The 19,940-nt window shown below is 43.9% G+C and overlaps 1 protein-coding gene across 5 annotated transcripts in view; it reads left to right on the plus strand.

Moving 5' to 3' along the window:
- The window catches only part of LOC122555394 (cell adhesion molecule DSCAM), a 706,376-nt gene that overhangs the window by 628,003 nt on the left and 58,433 nt on the right, over positions 1–19,940 (plus strand). For all 5 annotated transcript variants that reach the window (XM_087992496.1, XM_043701363.2, XM_087992497.1 and 2 more), the window contains one exon: positions 16,702–16,992. In XM_087992496.1, coding sequence (XP_087848622.1) covers positions 16,702–16,992 — 291 coding nt within the window. The remainder of the gene's footprint in view (positions 1–16,701; positions 16,993–19,940) is intronic.

Genomic DNA, 19,940 nt, shown 5'->3' on the forward strand with positions numbered 1-19,940 from the left:
GATAGGATGGCATATGAGACCTTGTCATGTGCTGTAATACAATGATGATATTATGAGCTAATGCCTTAAAGGAGTATTTGCTTACTGTGAGACGTAAAACAATAGGGCCTTAAACACAGTCAAGGAAAGGGAAGAAGTTGCAGTGTCCGTCTATCCACATTCACCTTTGCTAACAAATGATTAGATTAGATTAGATTACTTACAGTGTGGAAACAGGCCCCTCGGCCCAACAAGTCCACACCGACCCGCCGAAGCGCAACCCACCCATACCCCTACATTTACCCCTTTACCTAACACTACGGGCAATTTAGCATGGCCAATTCACCTGACCTGCACATCTTTGGACTGTGGGAGGAAACCGGAGCACCCGGAGGAAACCCACACAGACACGGGGAGAATGTGCAAACTCCACACAGTCAGTCGCCTGAGTCGGGAATTGAACCCGGGTCTCTGGCGCTGTGAGGCAGCAGTGCTAACCACTGTGCCACCGTGCTTAGAACTCACTGTTATGATTGGCCTTTGCTGTCAAATAAGTTCATAGATGTACCTGGACTCAAACATAATGTATGGTACATAAGGTAGTGTATCAGAAGGTACACAGTATTCATGGGCTGGCATCCTATTGTGAGACTTTGTGTGGCCTGTAGAGCTGCTGTTCTGTTTTAAGTATATGGGATTGCACACCATCTTCTGTCTGGTACGGACAGTGATGGGCAGAGAACAATGCTATTTTTACCAACTGCAAAAGGGCATGGCAATAAAACTAATCATTGGATTATATCATGTTTCATGGAGTTATTGTGGGGGGAGCAGATTAGTAGCCTGTGGAGCTCAACTGTGTACGACAACAGGAGGCAACTTTTTTACTGTATTCAATCTTGACTTGATTTTGACTATTTCACTTTCAAACTGCTATGGCTATTAAAATAAACAAGTCATACAGATCAACAGACTTTACAAGAGATCATAGAGTGAATGAATCACTTAGAAAACTGATTTTAACCTTACCTGTGCTGGAAAAACAAAAAATGCTTTCCCCACCATCATTTTGAAATGACCTTTGAAATAATTCTATAGAGGCCAGTATCCCATCACCCTTTATTTACACATGAATAATCCATGATTTGAGTACTATCTCATCAGATTCAGCTCTCAGAGTGCCAGAATCTCTGACACTGCCCTTCTTATCTGTCAGCCAGGGCTCCCTAATTGGATCAAATTAACAGCCCCTGTATTCTTTGAGGTCCAGCATGTCACCTTGTTACAATCACTGCAACCCTGACTTGACTGCAAAACATGATTGGAGTTACAGATTAAAGATTAATATACTACACTACTTAATCAAAGATTTTATATTCATGATCATAGAATCCCTACAGTGCAGAAACAGGCCCTTCAGCCCATCAAGTCCACACCAACCCTCTGAAGAGCATCCCAACCAGATCCAGCACCTTGCTGTATCCCTGCAATTCCCATGGCTAATCCACCTAGCTTGCACATATCTGGACACAATGGGCAATTTAGCACAGCCAATCCACCAAACCCACATATCTTTGGAGTGTGAGAGGAGACCAAAACATCCGGAAAAAGTCACACTGTCACCCAAGGGTGAAACTGAACCCAAGTCCCTGGTGCTGTGAGGCAACAGTGCTAACCATTGAGTCACAATACCACTCCACACTGAACCACCATGCAGATCCATTTATGTAGAACTCCTCTAAGATTTTTTCTTGTCTAAGATAATTTGTTGATGGCTCAGTGGCTAAACACAGCCAGTGGTGAAGTATACAGGTCAGAAAAGCCACAAGCCATCCTTCTCTCTGTTGTTAGGAGGGTTTCTGCTGTTCAGGCTCTGGAGCCACTACTTCCGTGAGCTTTAAAGGGCAATATTGCACAAATGTTGTATTCTTTCACTTATGCAAACTTGTTAATTATACAACACAAAAAGATCAAACAAAAATGTGGGATCATTAGTTGATGGCAGGATTATGTATGGACGATGCTTCCTGGAAGACTCTGTGTGGCCTGTAGAGCTGCTGTTCTGTTTTAAGTATATGGGATTGCACACCATCTTCTGTCTGGTATGGACAGTGATGGGCAGCTGATTTAGGTAATAATGACCTACGTCCCTTTTAGCCAACAACAATACTTGGCTCTGATGTTTTGGCAATGTGCTAACTACTGTTTCCCATATGCTGGGCTCCAATTTTAACCGTATTCTCAATGTTTCAGGGAGTTACAAAAACTGGAAGAGTTTCAGCTTTTCATAGTACCGTTGGGAGATATTCAGCTTTGTACGTGACAGACTGACTTTTAACAGTCTGGCCACTGAGTGGTACTGAAAACGTGTTGCTGGAAAAGCGCAGCAGGTCAGGCAGCATCCAAGGAGCAATAGAATCGACATTTCGGGCATGAGCCCTTCTTTAGGAATTGAGTGGTACAGGATGGCTTCATTTTAGGCAATTTTCTACTTACCTCAATAAAGCTCTTGCAGAGGTCCATGATTACTCCTTTTTTTTTCAGAAGCACTGCCATTGTGACAGAGGTCAGCTGTATTTCAATACCTTGTTTGTATGTTTTCCAAATGCCCCTCCGCTTGGTCTCTGCCAATGGGCCACTACAGCATACACAATAATGTTTGATCCATGTGAGGATATACTGATTATCTCACCCAGCCTCTGGTGGTGTCATTGCTCAACAGTCAGCTGTTAGTACTGGACTATAAGACCATAATGAATAGGACCAAGAGTAGGTTGTTTAGCTCCCAAACCTCTCCACCATTCAAGAGGATCATGGCTGATCCAACATTCCTCATGTCCACTCCCCTGCCATTTCCCTGTAACCCTGAGTTTCTGGTCTGTGGTTACATCAACATCCTAGGGGTTAACCATTGACCAGAAACTTAACTGGAATCATCACATAAGAACAGGTCAGAGGCTGCAGCAAGTCACTCACCTCCTGACTCCCCAGGCCAGTCTATCATCTATGAGGCACATGTCAGGAGCTTGATGGAATACTTGCCTGGATGAGTGCAACTCCAACAACACTCAAGAAGCTTGACATCACCCAGGACAAAACAGATGCTTGATTGGAACCACATTCATGAAAATCCACCCACTCCAACACAGACGCTCAGTAGCAGCAATTTGTACCATCTACAAGATGTGCATCGAACATGGAACTTTGAATAGTACAGCACAGTACAGATCCTTCAGCCCTTAATGTTGTGCCAACGTACTGCAGAAATTCACCAGAAATCCTCAGATAGCTCCTTTCAAACACATGATCACTTCCAACTAGAAATACAGGGACAGCAAAAACAAAGGAACACCACCACCTGCAAGTACCCCTCCAAGCCAATCATCATCCTGACTTTGGAATTACATCATTATTCTTTCACTGTTTTGGGGTAAAAACGCTGGTATTTCATTCCCTAAGGGCATTGTGGGTCAACCTATAGCATGTGAACTCCAGCAGTTCAAAAAAGTACTGCCCACCATTTCAAAGGCAACTAGGGACAGACAATAAATGTTGGCCCAGACAGCAATGCCTTAATCTCACCAGTGAATAATAAAATTTTTGATTCCCCTACTAACCAAGAATCTATCTATCTCAGCCTTTAATCTACACATGGACTCTTCCCTCAAAGCTTTGTGGCAAGGAATTACAAAGACTCATAATCCTCTGAGAGAAGACGTTTCTCCTATGTTCAATATTAAATTGGTGCCCCTTTATTCTGAGATGATTTCCTCTGGTCCTAGACTCTTCCAAGAACAGAAAACATCCTCTCAGCATTTATCCTGTCAAGCCTCTTGAGAATCCGATATATTTAAACGAGATCATCTCTCATTCTTCTGAACTGCAACACCAACCTTTTTAATGTTTGCTGAAAAGACAATCCTTCCTTACTGAGAATCATCATAATGAACCTTCTCTGAACTGCCTCCAATGAAATGAGGGGTGGACATTAAATAAGGGGTGGAAAACTGCTCACTGTACACCTGATGTGGTCTCCCCAGCACCTTGTACAGTTGGCGTAAGACCTCCTCTACTCTTATTCTCTAACCCTCTTGAAATAAGGGCAAACATTCCCTTAGTCTTTCTGATCTGTGACCAATTTCACTGCTGAATGCAGATAACAAGATCCTGTCAAAGGTCATCGCCAACTGGGCAGGGCTGCTCTGGGATTGATGATTCACCCTGACCAAACCTGTGTTGTACTGGGCAGGATGATCTCCGAGATCTTCCCGCTCCTCAGGGATGTGATTGCCTGTGTACAGCACAGTGGGGTGGACACTTCCCTCATTGGCCTGGACCAGGAGAAGGCCTTTGACAGGATATTATACATGTACATGTGGGGCATGCTCTCCAAAGTTGGTTTTGGGGATGGAATTTTCAACTGGATCCAACTGCTCTTACACCAACATTATAAATGCAGTCTCAGTTAAAGGGTGGGAATCAGAAAGCTTCCTGATCAGATCTGGAGTAGGGCAGGGCTGCCCATTCACTCCTGCCTTGTCTGTGTTTTGTATAGAGCCATTTGCTCAGTCCATCAGGAAAGATGAGAGCCTGAGCGAGGTGACTATTCCAGACAGCGGAGGCCTGCAGGTCAAAGCCTCCCTGCATATTGTTGACATTGCAGTTTTCTGCTTGAATCCACTGCCAGTACACATCTGGAACCGGTTCAAACTGGCCTTTTGAGCCAAGTTAGTTCGAGACAAGAGTGAGGCCATGTTCTTTGGGAAGGGAGCTGACTGATCCATTATTCCCTTCACCATCAGGACAGATTACCTGAAGGCAATGGGAGTGGCTGGGATATTTGCGAAAACTTGCAAGGTGTGCATCATTGAGGTGAGGCAAAAACTGGGCTTTTGGGAGCATCACCCCTACTCCATTGCAGGTAAAAACCTGGCCATCATGTGTGAGGCACTCTCTCTGTTATTGTATGTGATGCAGGTCTGGCTCATTCCCTGAAACTGAACCATTGTAGTCACCTGAGCCATCTTCCACTTCACCTGGAGGTCCAAGGTGGACCATGTCTGCAGGGACACCATGTACAAAGTTCTGGATGGGAGAGGGAGGAACATACCGAATGCTGCTTTCTTACTGATGGTCAGGTTTGGGTGTTGCTGCATCAAAATGTGCATGAACTGTCAGTATATAAACACTGAGTGACACAGTGTACTGAGGTTCTACCTCCCCACAGTGTAGTGAAGTATGGAACTGGTCTCGTTATCACAGAACACTGCAAGCCGTTGAACCTTCCATTTCTCCTTCCCTTTGTGGAGAAATTTACAAAGTTAAACGTCTTTGATCATAAGTCCTCAAAAAAATGGTCAGTATGTAGCATCCTGGAAGATACAGAAGCCCTGAACACACACACGAGCACGTTCAGGAACAGCTTCTTCCTGACTGTTATTAGATGATCAATGGACTCTCTAGCCTCAAATAATGCTGATCTTGCTAACGTTTTCTTGTCTAGCGCAACATAATGACATAGCTAGGAAAAGGGATGAGGACCTGAAAAGTGAATGTAGGGAGTTAGGTTGGAAGCTAAAAGGCAGGGCAAGCAGCGTAGTCATCTCAGGATTGCTACCAGTGCCACGGTTTAGTGATCCTAGGAATAGAGAGCGAGTGCAGCTGAACCCGTGGCTGTAGAGTTGGTGTAGCAGGCGGGGCTTCAGTTATGGGGTGGCACGGTGGCTCAGTGGTTAGCACTGCTGCCTAACAGTGCCAGATACCCGCGTTGGATTCTAGCCTCAGACACTGTCTGTGTGGAGTTTGCACCTTCCCCCTGTGTCTCTGTGGATTTTCTCCAGGTGCTCTGGTTTCCTCCTGCAATCCAAAGAAATGCAGGTTAAGTGAATTGTCTGTAGTGGTCAGGGATGTGTAGGCTAGGTGCATTAGTCAGGGGTAAATGTAGGGTAGAGGATTGGGTCTGGTGGGTTACTCTTCGAAGAGTCAGTCTGGACCTGGTGGGCTGAAGGGCCTGTTTCCACACTGTAGCGATTATAATTCTAATATATGGATCATTGGGGAAGGTGGAACCTGTACAAGGAGGATGGGTTGCACCTGAATTGGAGGGGCACCAATATCCTGGGTGGGAGGTTTGCTAGAGCTCTTCAGGAGGGTTTAAGCTAGTTTGACAGGGGGATGCAAACCGGAGTTATGGTTCAGAGGATGGGGTAGCTGGTGAATAGGCAGATAAAGTGTACAGATGCTGTGAGGAAGGATAGAGTGTTGTTAGGGTAAAGTTGCAGTCAGTGTATTGGGTTGAAATATGTCTATTTTAATGCAATAAGTGTCAGGAGGAAGGGTGATGAACTTAGAGCATGGATCAGTACTTGGAGTTGAGATGTTGTGACCATTAGCGAGATTTGGATATCCCGGGGCAGAAAAGATTGTTGGAGTTTCAGGGGTTCAGATGTTTCAAAAAGCTTAGGGAGGGAGGTAAAAGAGGTGGGGGAGTAGCATTGCTAATCAGAGATAGTATAACAGCTGCAAAAAGGGAGGTCATCGAGGAGGGTTTGTCTACTGAGTCAGTATGAGTGGAAGTCAGAAACAGGAAAGGAGCAGTCAGTTTGTTCGGAGTTTTTTATAGACCACCCAATATCAACAAAGACACGAAGGAGCAGATTAAGGCAGATTTTGGGAAGTTGCAGAAGTAACAGGGTTGTTGTCATGGATGACTGCAACTTCCCTAATATTGATTGGAACCGCCTCAGTGCAAATAGTTTGGATGGAGCTGATTTTGTCAGATGTGTCTAGGAAGGATTCCTGGCTTAATATGTAGATAGGCTGATTACAGGGGACGCCATATTGGATTTGATGCTTGGCAACGAATAAAGGCAGGTGTTAGATCTCTCGATGACACACCTACCATAAATGTTGTTGGCTGAGAATCTTATCAGATCAAATGGATCGGCTGGAGACACAGTGAGAAGCAATGAGGAATTTGCAACAGCAACAGTATGTGATAGATGGCAATTATAGGAAGGGGGGAAAGTCTCAGATACAGTCACATAAATGGGTTAACTCCAGGAAAGGTAAGAGAGGTAGGCAGCTAGTGCAGGAGTCTTTTGTGGATATACCTATTTCAGGTATGCTGTTTTGGAAAATATAGGGGGTGATGGATTCTCAGGGGAACGTAGCACAAACAGGCAAGTTTCTGGTATTAAGACTGGCTCTAATGTCGGGGTACATCAGCTTCCAAGAGATCAATTATGTTAGGGGATTCTGTAGTCCAAGGTACAGACAGACTTTTCTGTGGCCAGCAACGAAAAAGCAGAATGGTGTGTTGTTTCCCTGGTGCCAGGATCAAGGATGTCTCAGAGAGGATGCAGAATGTTCTCGCGGGGGAGAAGGGCTAGCAAGAGGTCATTGTCCACATTGGAACCAATGACATAGGAAGGGAAAGGGTTGAGATTCTGAAGGGAGATTACAGAGAGTTAGGCAGAAATTTAAAAGGGAGGTCCTCGCGAGTAGTAATATCTGGATTACTCCCAGTGCTACGAGCTAGTGAGGGCAGGAATAGGAGGATAGAGCAGATGAATGCATGGCTGAGGAGCTGGTGTATGGGAGAAGGATTCACATTTTTGTGTCTTTGGAATCTCTTTTGGGGTAGAAGTGACCTGTACAAGAAGGACGGATTGGTTATGGTCGGGGATTTTAACTTTCCAAACATAGACTGGGACTGCCATAGTGTTAAGGGTTTAAATGGAGAGGAATTTGTTAAGTGTGTACAACACAATTTTCTGATTCAGTATGTGGATGTACCTACTAGAGAAGGTGCAAAACTTGACTTACTCTTGGGAAATAAAGCAGGGCAGATGACTGAGGTGTCAGTGGGGGAGCACTTTGGGGCCAGCGACCATAATTCTATTAGATTTAAAATAGTGATGGAAAAGGATAGATCAGATCTAAAAGTTGAAGTTCTAAATTGGAGAAAGGCCAATTTTGACGGTATTAGGCAAGAACTTTCGAAAGCTGATTGGGGGCACATGTTCGCAGGGAAAGGGATGGATGGAAAATGGGAAGCCTTCAGAAATGAGATAACAAGAATCCAGAGAAAGTATTAGGGTGAAAGGAAAGGCTGGTAGGTGTAGGGAAAGCTGGATGACTAAAGAAATTGAGGGTTCGGTTAAGAAAAAGAAGGAAGCATATGTAAGGTATAGACAGGATAGATCGAGTGAATTCTTAGAAGAGTATAAAGGAAGTAGGAGTATTCTTGAGGGAAATCAGGAGGGCAAAAAGGGGACATGAGATAGCTTTTGCAAATAGAATTAAGGCGAATCCAAAGAGTTTTTACAAATACATTAAGGACAAAAGGGTAACTAGGGAGAGAATAGGGCCCCTCAAAGATGAGTATTTTGCATCAATATTTACTGTGGAAAAGGATATGGAAGATATAGACTGTAGGGAAATAGATGGTGACATCTTGCAAAATGTCCATATTACAGAGGAGGAAGGGCTGGATGTCTTGAAATGGTTAAAAGTGGATAAATCCCCAGGATATGATCAGGTGTACCCGAGAACTCTTTGGGAAGCTAGAAAAGTGATTGCTGGGTCTCTTGCTGAGATATTTGTATCATCGATAGTCACAGGTGAGGTGCCGGAAGACTGGAGGTTGGCTGACGTGTTGCCACTGTTTAAGCATGGTGGTAAGGAAAAGCCAGGGAATTATAGGCCAGTGAGCCTGATGTCAATTGTGGGCAAGTTGTTGGAGGGAATCCTGAAGTACAGGATGTACATGTATTTGGAAAGGCAAGGACTGATTAGGGATAGTCAACATGGCTTTGTGCGTGGGAAATCATGTCTCACAAACTTGATTGAGTTTTTTGAGGAAGTTACAAAGAGGATTGATGAGGGCAGAGCGGTAGATGTGATCCATATGGACTTCAGTAAGGTGTTTGACAAGGTTCCACATGTGACACTGGTTAGCAAAGTTAGATCTCATGGAATACAGGGAGAACTAGCCATTTGGATACAGAACTGGCTCAAAGGTAGAAGACAGAGGATGGTGGTTGAGGGTTGTTTTTCAGACTGGAGGCCTGTGACCAGTGGAGTGCTACAAGGATCGGTGCTGGGTCCTCTAATTTTGTCATTTACATAAATGATTTGGTTGCGAGTGTAAGAGGTACAGTTAGTAAGTTTGCTGATGACACCAAAATTGGAGGTGTAGTGAACAGCGAAGAGGGTTACCTCAGATTACAACAGGATCTGGACCCGATGGGCCAATGGGCTGAGAAGTGGCAGATAGAGCTTATTTCAGATAAATGCGAGGTGCTGCATTTTGGGAAAGCAAATCTTAGCAGGACTTATACACTTAATGGTAAAGTCGTAGGGAGTGTTGCTGAACAAAGAGACCTTGGAGTGCAGGTTCATAGCTCCTTGAAAGTGGAGTCGCAGGTTGATAGGATAGTGAAGAAGGCGTTTGGTATGCTTTCTTTTATTGGTCAGAGTATTGAGTACAGGAGTTGGGAGGTCATGTGGCGTCTGTACAGGACATTGGTTAGGACACTGTTGGAATATTGCCTCTAATTCTGGTCTCCTTCCTATCGGAAAGATGTTGTGAAACTTGAAAGGGTTCACAAACAATTTCCAAGGACGTTGCCAGGGTTGGAGGATTTGAGCTATAGGGAGAGGCTGAACAGGCTGGGGCTATTTTCCCTGGAGCGTTGGAGGCTGAGGGCTGACCTTATCGAGGTTTACAAAATGATGAGGGGCATGGATAGGGTAAATCGGCAAAGTCTTTTCCCTGGGGTCGGGGAGTCCAGAACTAGAGGGCATAGGTTTAGGGTGAGAGGGAAAAGATATAAAAGAGACCTATGGGGCAATCTTTTCACACAGAGGGTGGTACGTGTATGGAATGAGCTGCCAGAGGAAGTGGTGGAGACTAATACAATTGCAACATTTAAGAGGCATTTGGATGGGTATATGAATAGGAAGGGTTTGGAGGGATATGGGCCAGGTGCTGGCATGTGGGACTGGATTGGGTTGGGATAGCTGGTTGGCATGGATGGGTTGGACTGAAGGGTCTGTTTGCATGCTGTACATCTCTGTGACTCTATGACTCTATGAGACAGCATTTCAGTGATAGTGATCAAAACTCCCTAACTTTTACTATGCTAATGGAGAGGGATAGGAGCAGATGGTATCGGAAAGTATTTAATTAGGGGAGGGGGAATTACAATGCTATTAGGCAGGAATTATAGAGCATAAATTGGGAACAGATATTCTCAGGGAAATGCGCATCAGAAATGTGGAGGTTGTTTAGGGAGCACTTGCTGCGAGTGCTGAATAGGTTTGTCCCACTGAGGCAAGGAAGGGATGGTAGGGTAAAGGAACTTTGTATGACAAGAGATGTGGAACATTTAGTCAAGAGGAAAAACAAAGCTTACTTAATGTTGAGGAGGGAAGCATCTGACAGGGCTCTAGAGGTTTACAGGGTTGGCCAGGAAGGAACCGATTAATGGACTTAAGAGAGCTAGATGGGGGCATGAAAAAGACTTGGTGGGTATTATTAAGGAAAGCCCAAGGAGTTCTATTTTTATGTGAGGAACAAGGGGATGGTCTGCGTGAGGGTAGTACTGTTCGGGGATAATGGAGGGAACTTGTGCTTGGAGTTGGAGGAGATAGGGAAGTCCTTAATGAATACTTTGCTTCAGTATTCACTACTGAGAGGGACCTTGTCATTTGTAAGGACAGCATGAAACAGGCTGATATGCTCGAACAGGTTGATGTTAAGAAGGAGGATGTGCTGGAAATTTTGAAAAACATGAGGTTGAATAAGACCCCTTGGCCAGACAGGATATAGGAGAAAGTGAGGACTGCAGATGCTGGGGATCAGAGCTTAAAAATGTGTTGCTGGAAAAGCGCAGCAGGTCAGGCAGCATCAAAGGAGAAGGAGAATCGATGTTTCGGGCAGAAGTCCTTCAGACAGGATATACTCAAGGTTACTACAGGAAGCGAGGCAAGGGATTGCTGCACTTTTGGTGATCTTTGCATCCTCACTGTCCACTGGAATAATAGCAGCTGATTGGAGGGTGGCAAGAAAGGGAATAGGGATAACTCTGGGAATTACAGATCAGTCATTCTTACAGCGGTGGTGGGCAAATTATTGGAGAGGATTCTGAGAGACAGGATTTATGATTATTTGGAAGAACATAGCTTGTTTAGAGATAGTCAGCATGGCTTTGTGAGGGACAGGTTATGCCTCTCACACTTTATTGAATTCTTAGATAATGTAACAAAATGCATTCATGAAGGTTAGAGCAGTGGATGGGTGTATTTGGATTTTAGCAAGGTGTTTGATCAGGTTCCCATTGGAAGGCTCATTCAGAAAGCAAGGAGGCATTGGATACGGGGAAACCTGGCTGTCTGCATACAGAATTGGCTGGCCCATAGAAGACAGAGGATGGTGGTAGATGGAAAGTACTCAGTGTGAAGCTTGGTGACCAGTGGTGTTTTGCAGAGATTTGTTCTGGGACCTCTGCTATTTGTGATTTTAATAAATGACTTGGATGAGAAGGTGGAAGTGTGGGTTAGTAGATCTGTCAATGACACGAAGGTTGATGGTGTTGTGGATAGTGTGGAGGGCTGTTCTAAGTGTGATGATGCTGCTCCTTTAATAAAGTTATGCTATCCTTGACATTTTTCTTTCCCGAGCGCTTGTAAAAGCAGTGATTCTGAAAAGTGTAGGTTTGAAGGGTGTTAGGGCCAATTTGATTATAGCTAACAGATACTGCCTCAGGCAAAAGGCTTTCAAGCCTTTTAAAAAAACTTATACAATGAAAGGGGAGTGGCCAGTTCTCCCAGCTCCGCTTATCTCTGATTTGGCTTGGTTTGGTTTTAGCAGTCTGGCTGTTCACCAAAAGCAGTCAGTTCAGTTTGAGGCTGCTCGTCCAAGAAACAGTTCCATGGAAGAAGGTGTTCCATGCCGAATCTCTCTGCCATCTCTCTCTCCTGTAAGACCCTGCGTTTGATTTTTACTTTTTTGTGCAAAGGGATGTTTATGGGGATTGTTGCAAGTATTTGGAATAGCATCATTAAGTTGGATTAATCTGTTGGGCTTTCAGATAGGTTAAGTTATTCTGTTCTCTTTTGTTTATGTTTCATTCGGTCAACTTGCAAATGAGTTCTGTTTTGTTCAAAACTAAGTGGTTGGGCCAACTGTATCACTCCTGGAATATCCACTCTATACCTGCTTAAAAACAACTCACAAAGTTAGGTTACAGGCTACTTTCTTGCAAACTTTTGAGGAGATCTGGCTTGGATCAACAGCATACGTTGCAATGGGACATTGACATGATGCAGAACTGGGCTGAGAAGTTGCAGATGGAGTTCAACCTGGAAAAATGTGAAGTGATTCATTATGGAAGGTTGAATTTGAATGCAGATTACAGGATTCTTGGCAGTGTGGAGGAACAGAGGGATCTTGGGGCCCACATCCATAGATTCATGGACCATTTCCGCTATCGTTTCCTCCTCTACCACCTCTGCTGGTAACGCATTTCAGGCACCCACCACCCGCTGGGTAAAGAACTTTCCACGCATATCTCCTCTAAACCTTTCTTCTCTCACTTTGAATTCACGGCCCCTAGTAATTGAATCCCCCACTCTGGGGAAAAAGTTTCTTGCTCTCCACCCTGTCTACACCTCTCATGATTTTGTAGGTCTCAATCAGGTCCCATCTCAACCTCTATCTTTCCAATGAAAATAATCCTAATCTACTCAACCTCTCTTCATAGCCAGCGCCCTCCATGCCAGGCAACATCCTGGTGGACCTTCTCTACACCGCCTCGAAAGCATCCACATCCTTTTCGTAATGCGGCAACCAGAACTGTACACAGTATTCCAAATGTGGCCTAACCAAAGCCTTATACAACTGTAACATGATCTGCCAACTCTTGTACTCAATACCCTGTCTGATGAAGGAAAACATGCTGTTTGCCTTCTTGACTGCTCTACTGACCTGCATTGCTACCTTCAGGGAACAATAGACCTGAACACCCAAATCTCTCTGTTCATCAGGTTTCCCCAGGGCTTTTCCATTTAATGTATCGTTCACTCTTGAATTGGATCTTCCAAAATGCATCACCTTGCATTTGTCCAGATTGAACTCCATCTGCCAATTCTCAGCCCAATTCTCCAATCTATCTATATTCTGCTGTATTCTCTGACAGTCCCCTTTACTATCTGCTAATCCACCAATCTTAGTGTCATCTGCAAACTTGCCAATAAGACTAGATTAGAGTGGTGCTGGAAAAGCACAGCAGGTCAGACAATATCCGAGGAGCAAGAAAATCCATATTTCGGACAGGAACCCTTCATCAGGAATTCCTGATGAAGGGCTCCAGGCCAAGACGCTGATTTTCCTGCTCCTTGGATGCTGTCTGACCTGCTGTGCTTTTTCAGCACCACTCTAATCTTGTCTCTGATCTTCAGCATCTGCAGTCTTCACTTTCACCAAACTTGCTAATGAGACAACCTACACCTTCCTCCAAATCATTTATGTATATCAGAAACAACAGTGGGCCCAGCATGGATTCCTGTAGAACACCACTGCTCACAGGTCTCCATTTTGAGAAGCTACCTTCCACTACTACTCTCTGTCTGCTGTTGCTGAAGCAGTTCTCTATCCACCTAGCTAGAACACCCTGGATCCCATGCAACTTCACCTTCAAAGCCTACCATGGGGAACCTTATCAATGCCTTACTAAAGTCCATGTATATGACATCTACATCCATTCCCTTAACAATCAACTTTGTCACCTCTTCAAAGAATTATTTAAGTTTGTAAGACATGACCTTCCCTGTACAAAACCATGCTGCCTATTACTGATAAGCCCAATTTCCTCAAATGCGTATATATCCTATCCCTCAGTATCTTCTACAAGAAGGTATATCATGTGTTAAGAAGGTGTGTTGAAGTGAAAAAGGAGGAGAGCTGATTTGTAGGGGTGTACAAGATGATGAGAGGCATAGATAGAGTGGATAGCCAGAGACCTTTTCACAGGGTGGAAATGGCTATCATGAGGGGGCATAATTTTAAAGAGATTGGAGGGAGGTTTAAGGAGATGTCAGAGGTTGGTTCTTTACACATAGAGTGGTGGGTGCATGGAAGGTATCTGACTCTATACTGGTGGTAGTAGTCAGAAACATTAGGGACATTTTAGTGACTCTTGGATAGGCACATGGATGATTATAAAATGTAGGTTATGTAGATTAGCTTGATCTTAGAGTAGGAGAAATGGCCAGCACAACATTGAGGGCTGAAGGGCCTGTACTGTGATGTACTGTTCTATGTTCTATGTAACCTGTATGCCTCTGTCTAAGTTTTTTTTGATTTGTACATCCTTGCTTCCTATGATCTGCCTGTAGCGCTCATAAACAAAGCTTTTCATTGTACTTCGGTACACGTGACAATAAATCAGTCAATCATTCGATCAAAAGGAGAGGATAGAACCTGTCAAATGTTCCTTGAGTCAATGAGCCTCCAGGCGCATGTTTGTCTCAGTGTGTGTTCAAGCGAACAGACGGTAGAGCACAGAGTCCTGCATCACGGAACTACTCGGGCCAAACCTCGACAATAACTACTGCAGCTTTCTCCAGACTTCCTTAGCAAAGGCACATTCCAGCAGGAGGTGTGTGACAGTCTCTATCCCCCAGCAGCCACTTCAAGAACAGCGTGTGGTGGCACAGAGTGTGCCTCATCTCTACAACTTTCCAACAAGCACCATCGCTTGACTGATGGTGAAAAGGGCACAACCTGTGAGAACCTTCATGTACGCCCACACTCTCTGTGCCACCACACAATGCCCTCGATGTGGAAATTTTAATACAGAAACATTGACTGCATCTGGAAGACCATCAACTTGGTGAAAGATGCTCTTTGGTCTGGCCAAAACTTGCTGGTCTTCCAGGAGTTGACCCCGACTGAGTGTTACAGACTGGCACATTCCAAGGTCTAGGATGACATGCTGAGGAACACATTCATGCCTGGGACAGCTGCCACGAAGGCACAGCGGGGAAAGACCACTGTCGTAAGATCTTTCTTGCAAAGTTAAATGAGGGTCTATTCTGTTATTGAACCCCTCACCCTTTGTGTCTCAAATATATGTAAATATAGTTTTGTACAAGTAAGAAATGCTTTTTTGGATAGAGTCAAACTACAATCTTTGTTTGTTTCTTCATATGCTGCCGTACAGAACTGAATTGCTTTCGTGACTATATAAAGATATTTTTATGAAAAAAGTTTATTTTTGAAATTAAGGAAGTATCAGAGAAATGAAACCACTTATACTTACTCCAATTGAGGGTAGATGATACTTCAGTTTTACAGCACTCTGATTGATTCTCAAATACCTTCTAAAGTAGCCTGTTTCTATGAGTGGCATGGTGTCTCAGTGGTTAGCGCTGCTGCCTCACTGCACCAAGGACCTGGGTTTGATTCCACCCTCAGGTAACTGTCTGTGTGGAGTTTGCATGTTCTCCCCATGTCTGTGTGGGTTTCCTCCCACAGTCACAGAAACGTGCAGGTTAGGTGAATTGGCCGTGTGAAATGCCCATTGTGTTCAGAGATATGTAGTTGAGGTGCATTTGTCAGGGGTGTATGTAGAATAATAGGGTAAGGGAATGGATTTTTTTAAGATTTAGATTACTTACAGTGTGGAAACAGGCCCTTCGGCCCAACAAGTCCACACCAACCCTCCAAAGAGCAACCCACTCAGACCCATTCCCCTACATTTACCCCTTCATCTAACACTACAGGCAATTTAGCATGGCCAATTCACCTAACCTGCACATCTTTGGACTGTGGGAGGAAACCGGAGCACCCAGAGGCAACCCACACAGACACAGGGAGAATGTGCAAACTCCACACAGACAGTTGTCTGAGGCGGGAATTGAACCCGGGTCTCTGGCGTTGTGAGGCAGCAGTGCTAACCACTGTGCCACTGTGCACCGTGCCACCCACAAGTGTAGGTTACTCTACGGATGGTCAGTGTGGACTTGCTGGACCAATCGGCCTGTTTCCATGCTGTAGGCATTTTTTAAAAAAAGCAGAAACAAACAGCAGCTTTGCCAGAAATCCCAGGAATTAATTCAATAAAATGTTGGGAGTCAATTTCAGCTATGAACTGTCTCTAGTGGTAATCTCCAGAACTCAAAGAGGAAAACTGAGGTGAGGGATACTGAGCTGATAGCAATGGTAGTCTCGTGCCAGTACACCTCATATAAATGTTCATGAAAGTTGACCTTCAAGATGTTGCCCTCAGGCTGTCTCTGAACTGAGATTACAAGCTGATATGCAGCTATACTTTCAGCCAATTCCACAACAGTCCTTCTGAGATGTAATTCTAGATCAGTGAAGCACAAATTGAAAACCTTATTATGTTTATTTGAAAGAAAAGATTCACTCCAATTACGATGAACTCTTTCCTGAATATATGAGCCTTTTGTAACATATGACAGCCCACTAACGTGTACGAACTAATAAACTGCCACATTTTATGGGAGGATAGAAATTTCAGTGGAAGTCAGTTTCTATGTAAGTTACCTGCTGACGTACAAAGGATTTTTGAATTGGTTTGCCAAGAGATTACAGACATGCTGTCTAAGGAGAGAATTATTGCAAGTAGAGAAAATTAGGGGAAACAAATCTATGAATACCATTTATGAGACGTTCGTTTTCCCTTACAGAGCCACAGTTTTCGAAGGAACAGGACCTATTCTCCAGTGTCAACACCACAAGGATCAGGCTGAATCTCCTCGGTTGGATTGATGGTGGCTGTCCCATCATCATGTTCACCCTTGAATATCGGCCGTTTGGGACGACAGTCTGGACGACAGCACAGCGGACGACCCTGTCCAAATCATACATCCTCTATGACTTGCAGGAGGCCACGTGGTATGAACTTCAAATGAAGGTGTGCAACAGTGCAGGATGCACAGAGAAGCAGACGGAATTTGCAACCCTCAACAATGATGGCAGTAAGTACTGCAGGAACAAGTCTGGGTTACATCCTTCTGGAGCAAAGGGGCCCACGTGACTCATTAATGTTGGTCTGAATAAGAACCAATAGAAAGGTTATAAAAATCTGGAAATCGACAAGCATGGGGGTGGCATTTATTGAGCAAACTGTGCTTTTCACTTTCTTTAGGTCATTTCCCACCCTGCACACATCCAGTGCACAATAAAACAACAGAACATTGATTAATCCTTGAAAAATGTCACTACCTTCAAAGCACAAATGATTTCTCCAGTTGTATATATTTTAAATATGAAAGCAATTGAGGATCAATTCAACTTCAGAGGAGTCCCATTACTTTCACCAAGTATCAAACGTCAGATACATTGCATTAATTTGTGGATTGAAGTTGTTTTAGAATATACAACTAATCAACAATTTTGTTGAAAATAAGTTTATTCACCAAGTCTCAAGTGAGGACATTGGCAAAAGTTCTCAGTATTTAGATGGTAGGGAGGTGCTGTGACTTTTCACTTCATTGAGGTTTTAAAGAAACTTGTGCAAATTTTGTGTGCCAGTTTCCAGTATGTCAGGACTGAGCACAGTGGGCATTGAGTATTTTTAAACCTCCACACTCAATACTAATGACCCTTCGTTCCTGTTATGGACTAGACCAGACCCCCTCAAAAAATATTAAGAAGTTAGCCTCGGGCCTATCTCTTTTTTATTTTAAAGTTGAATGTGAGGTGCTATGTTCCAGATACAATTAGATTGGTCAAACTACTTGAAGTTAAGCAAAATACAATTCATTCAAACACAATACTTAAAGTACAAAAAAGGAAGAGGAAACAAAAACAGAAGTTGCTGGAAAAACTCAGCCGGTCTGGCAGTATCTGTGAAGAAAAATCAAAGTTAACATTTTAGGTCCGGCGACCCTTCCTCAGAACCGACCCGGACCCGAAACGTTAACTTTGATTTCTCTTCACAGATACTGTCAGACCTGTTGAGCTTTTCCAGCAACTTCTGTTTTTGTTTCTGGTTTACAGCATCCATAGTTCTTTCTGTTTTTAAAAGGAAGTGGCACTTGGAATAACTTAACTCTATTGGGAATCTTAACAGCATAATAGATTATTTTACTACTAAACAGTAACTGCTCCAATATAGTAACATCCCACATACACATCCTGGGAAAAAAGGCAAATTCAGAACACAGAATTGTCTCACATGCAACTCCAGCAGCCCAGGAGGAGAAACATCAAACAAAAACACAACGAGAGAGAGAGTATAGCAGCCAGGAGAGATTCACTGCCTTCCAACCCCGCTGAGAGCTCAACAACAACTGCTGCTGAAGAAACTAAAAATCCTGATTCAGAGACAGCTCGACTACACCCATTCAGGCTGCTTCTATTGTTCCAACTTTGAAATAAAAAACCCAAGGCCTCACTTGGCTGTTCGCTCTAGTGCTTTTGGTAGACTGCTCATCACCTCTGCCTTAAAATCTCTCTTCAAAAAATGAATAAAACAACCTCTTAAAGCCACAGCACTGTCATATTCCCAAAGTCAGAATGTTGTATGCCCTAGGCTATTGCTGAATCAGGCCATTCCTGAAGAAGGGCTCATGTCCGAAACATCGATTCTCCTGTTCCTTGGATGCTGCCTGACCTGCTGCGCTCTTCCAGCAACACATTTTCAGCTCTGATCTCCAGCATCTGCAGTCCTCACTTTCTCCTAGGCTATTTTTCCCCAGGTCAATACTCTGATCAGTCTGGCTTTCAAAAATTGTCTTTGAAATACAACTACCTCAAATGTTTAGGCCACTAACATTAGGAGGGAGCAATATCTGATTGGCAAAATCTGGTTTCCAGCATCTGCAGTCATTGTTTTTACTTAAAATTAAGTAACAGCCCATTCTTTGATGTAATCAGCATTTATGATCAAGGGGCAACAAGCAAGGAAAGGTTCAGAGCCAACAATTTGCTGTTTGTTTTTGGTTTGATTTGTGCTGGAAACTGGCATCTGATGGGAAATTGGTTGAAGTTAAGATTATCACAGGATAAAGTCATTAAACAGTAAATATCCTCAAGAACCAGCAACCGGAAGCAGCAGGAATGAAACCAAACAAATCCCAACTGGCACAGTACAGCAGTGCTTTACAGGAGGCTTGACAGCGCTGAGCATGTCACCTAGAAAGGGGACAAAGCATCTGCAAACCAATTTCCCAGCTCGGCAAACATATCCATAACAACTGCAACAAAGATTCTTTCCTTTTAAGCTCAGTAGGAGCAGGATTGCAAGTATGTCAGATGAATACAGTATCACTGAGACACCCTGTGGCAGCTATTAATGAAGCAGGTAGTTGTCCCTAGGGGTGGGTAAGTGTGTCAAAGTCATCCAGTACAGCAGAGGGAAGTGAGATATCCCAGGGGAGTTAGAGACCTAGCACCCAGTGTGGTACACTCTCCCCTTTGCACTTACTTGAATATGCTGCTAGAGGTTGTGATATAGAAGACAGATGTCCTCATCCAGGAGAGTAGCAGGAGATGACTATCTCATCATGTTTACTGTCATTTCCCACAACCTCCCCTTCCTCCGATCTCTTACCTCCAGTTCCTCCTCTGATTAGGAGTCTCTTTCCAGAGCCTCATCATCCTTTTTGAAAGCCTGGCTGGAAGGCCAGGTTATGGTGAACATAGTAGACTATCAATGTGTCCAAGACCCTTGCAGACAGTATTGGAGGACCCATCGTGATCAATCCAGGGTACCACTACTTTAACTTTAACTCCATGCAGCTAGACCTGCTTTCCAATTGTCTTGCTCATCCCTGCCATTGGACAAAGTCCTGTCTCCATGAGAATCATGTGCTGATCAGTGTAAACAGGCACCCACATGAAAGATCCCTTGTATGAACGACATCCACGATGTTAAAGTGAGGTTTGGGATCTGGGCCATCAGGAACCTCAAGGACAATCC

Source organism: Chiloscyllium plagiosum, unplaced genomic scaffold, assembly GCF_037043375.1.
Source record: "Chiloscyllium plagiosum isolate Xiang-an unplaced genomic scaffold, Cpla_swu_hap1 HiC_scaffold_12, whole genome shotgun sequence".
Classification (NCBI taxonomy): Eukaryota; Metazoa; Chordata; class Chondrichthyes; order Orectolobiformes; family Hemiscylliidae; genus Chiloscyllium; species Chiloscyllium plagiosum.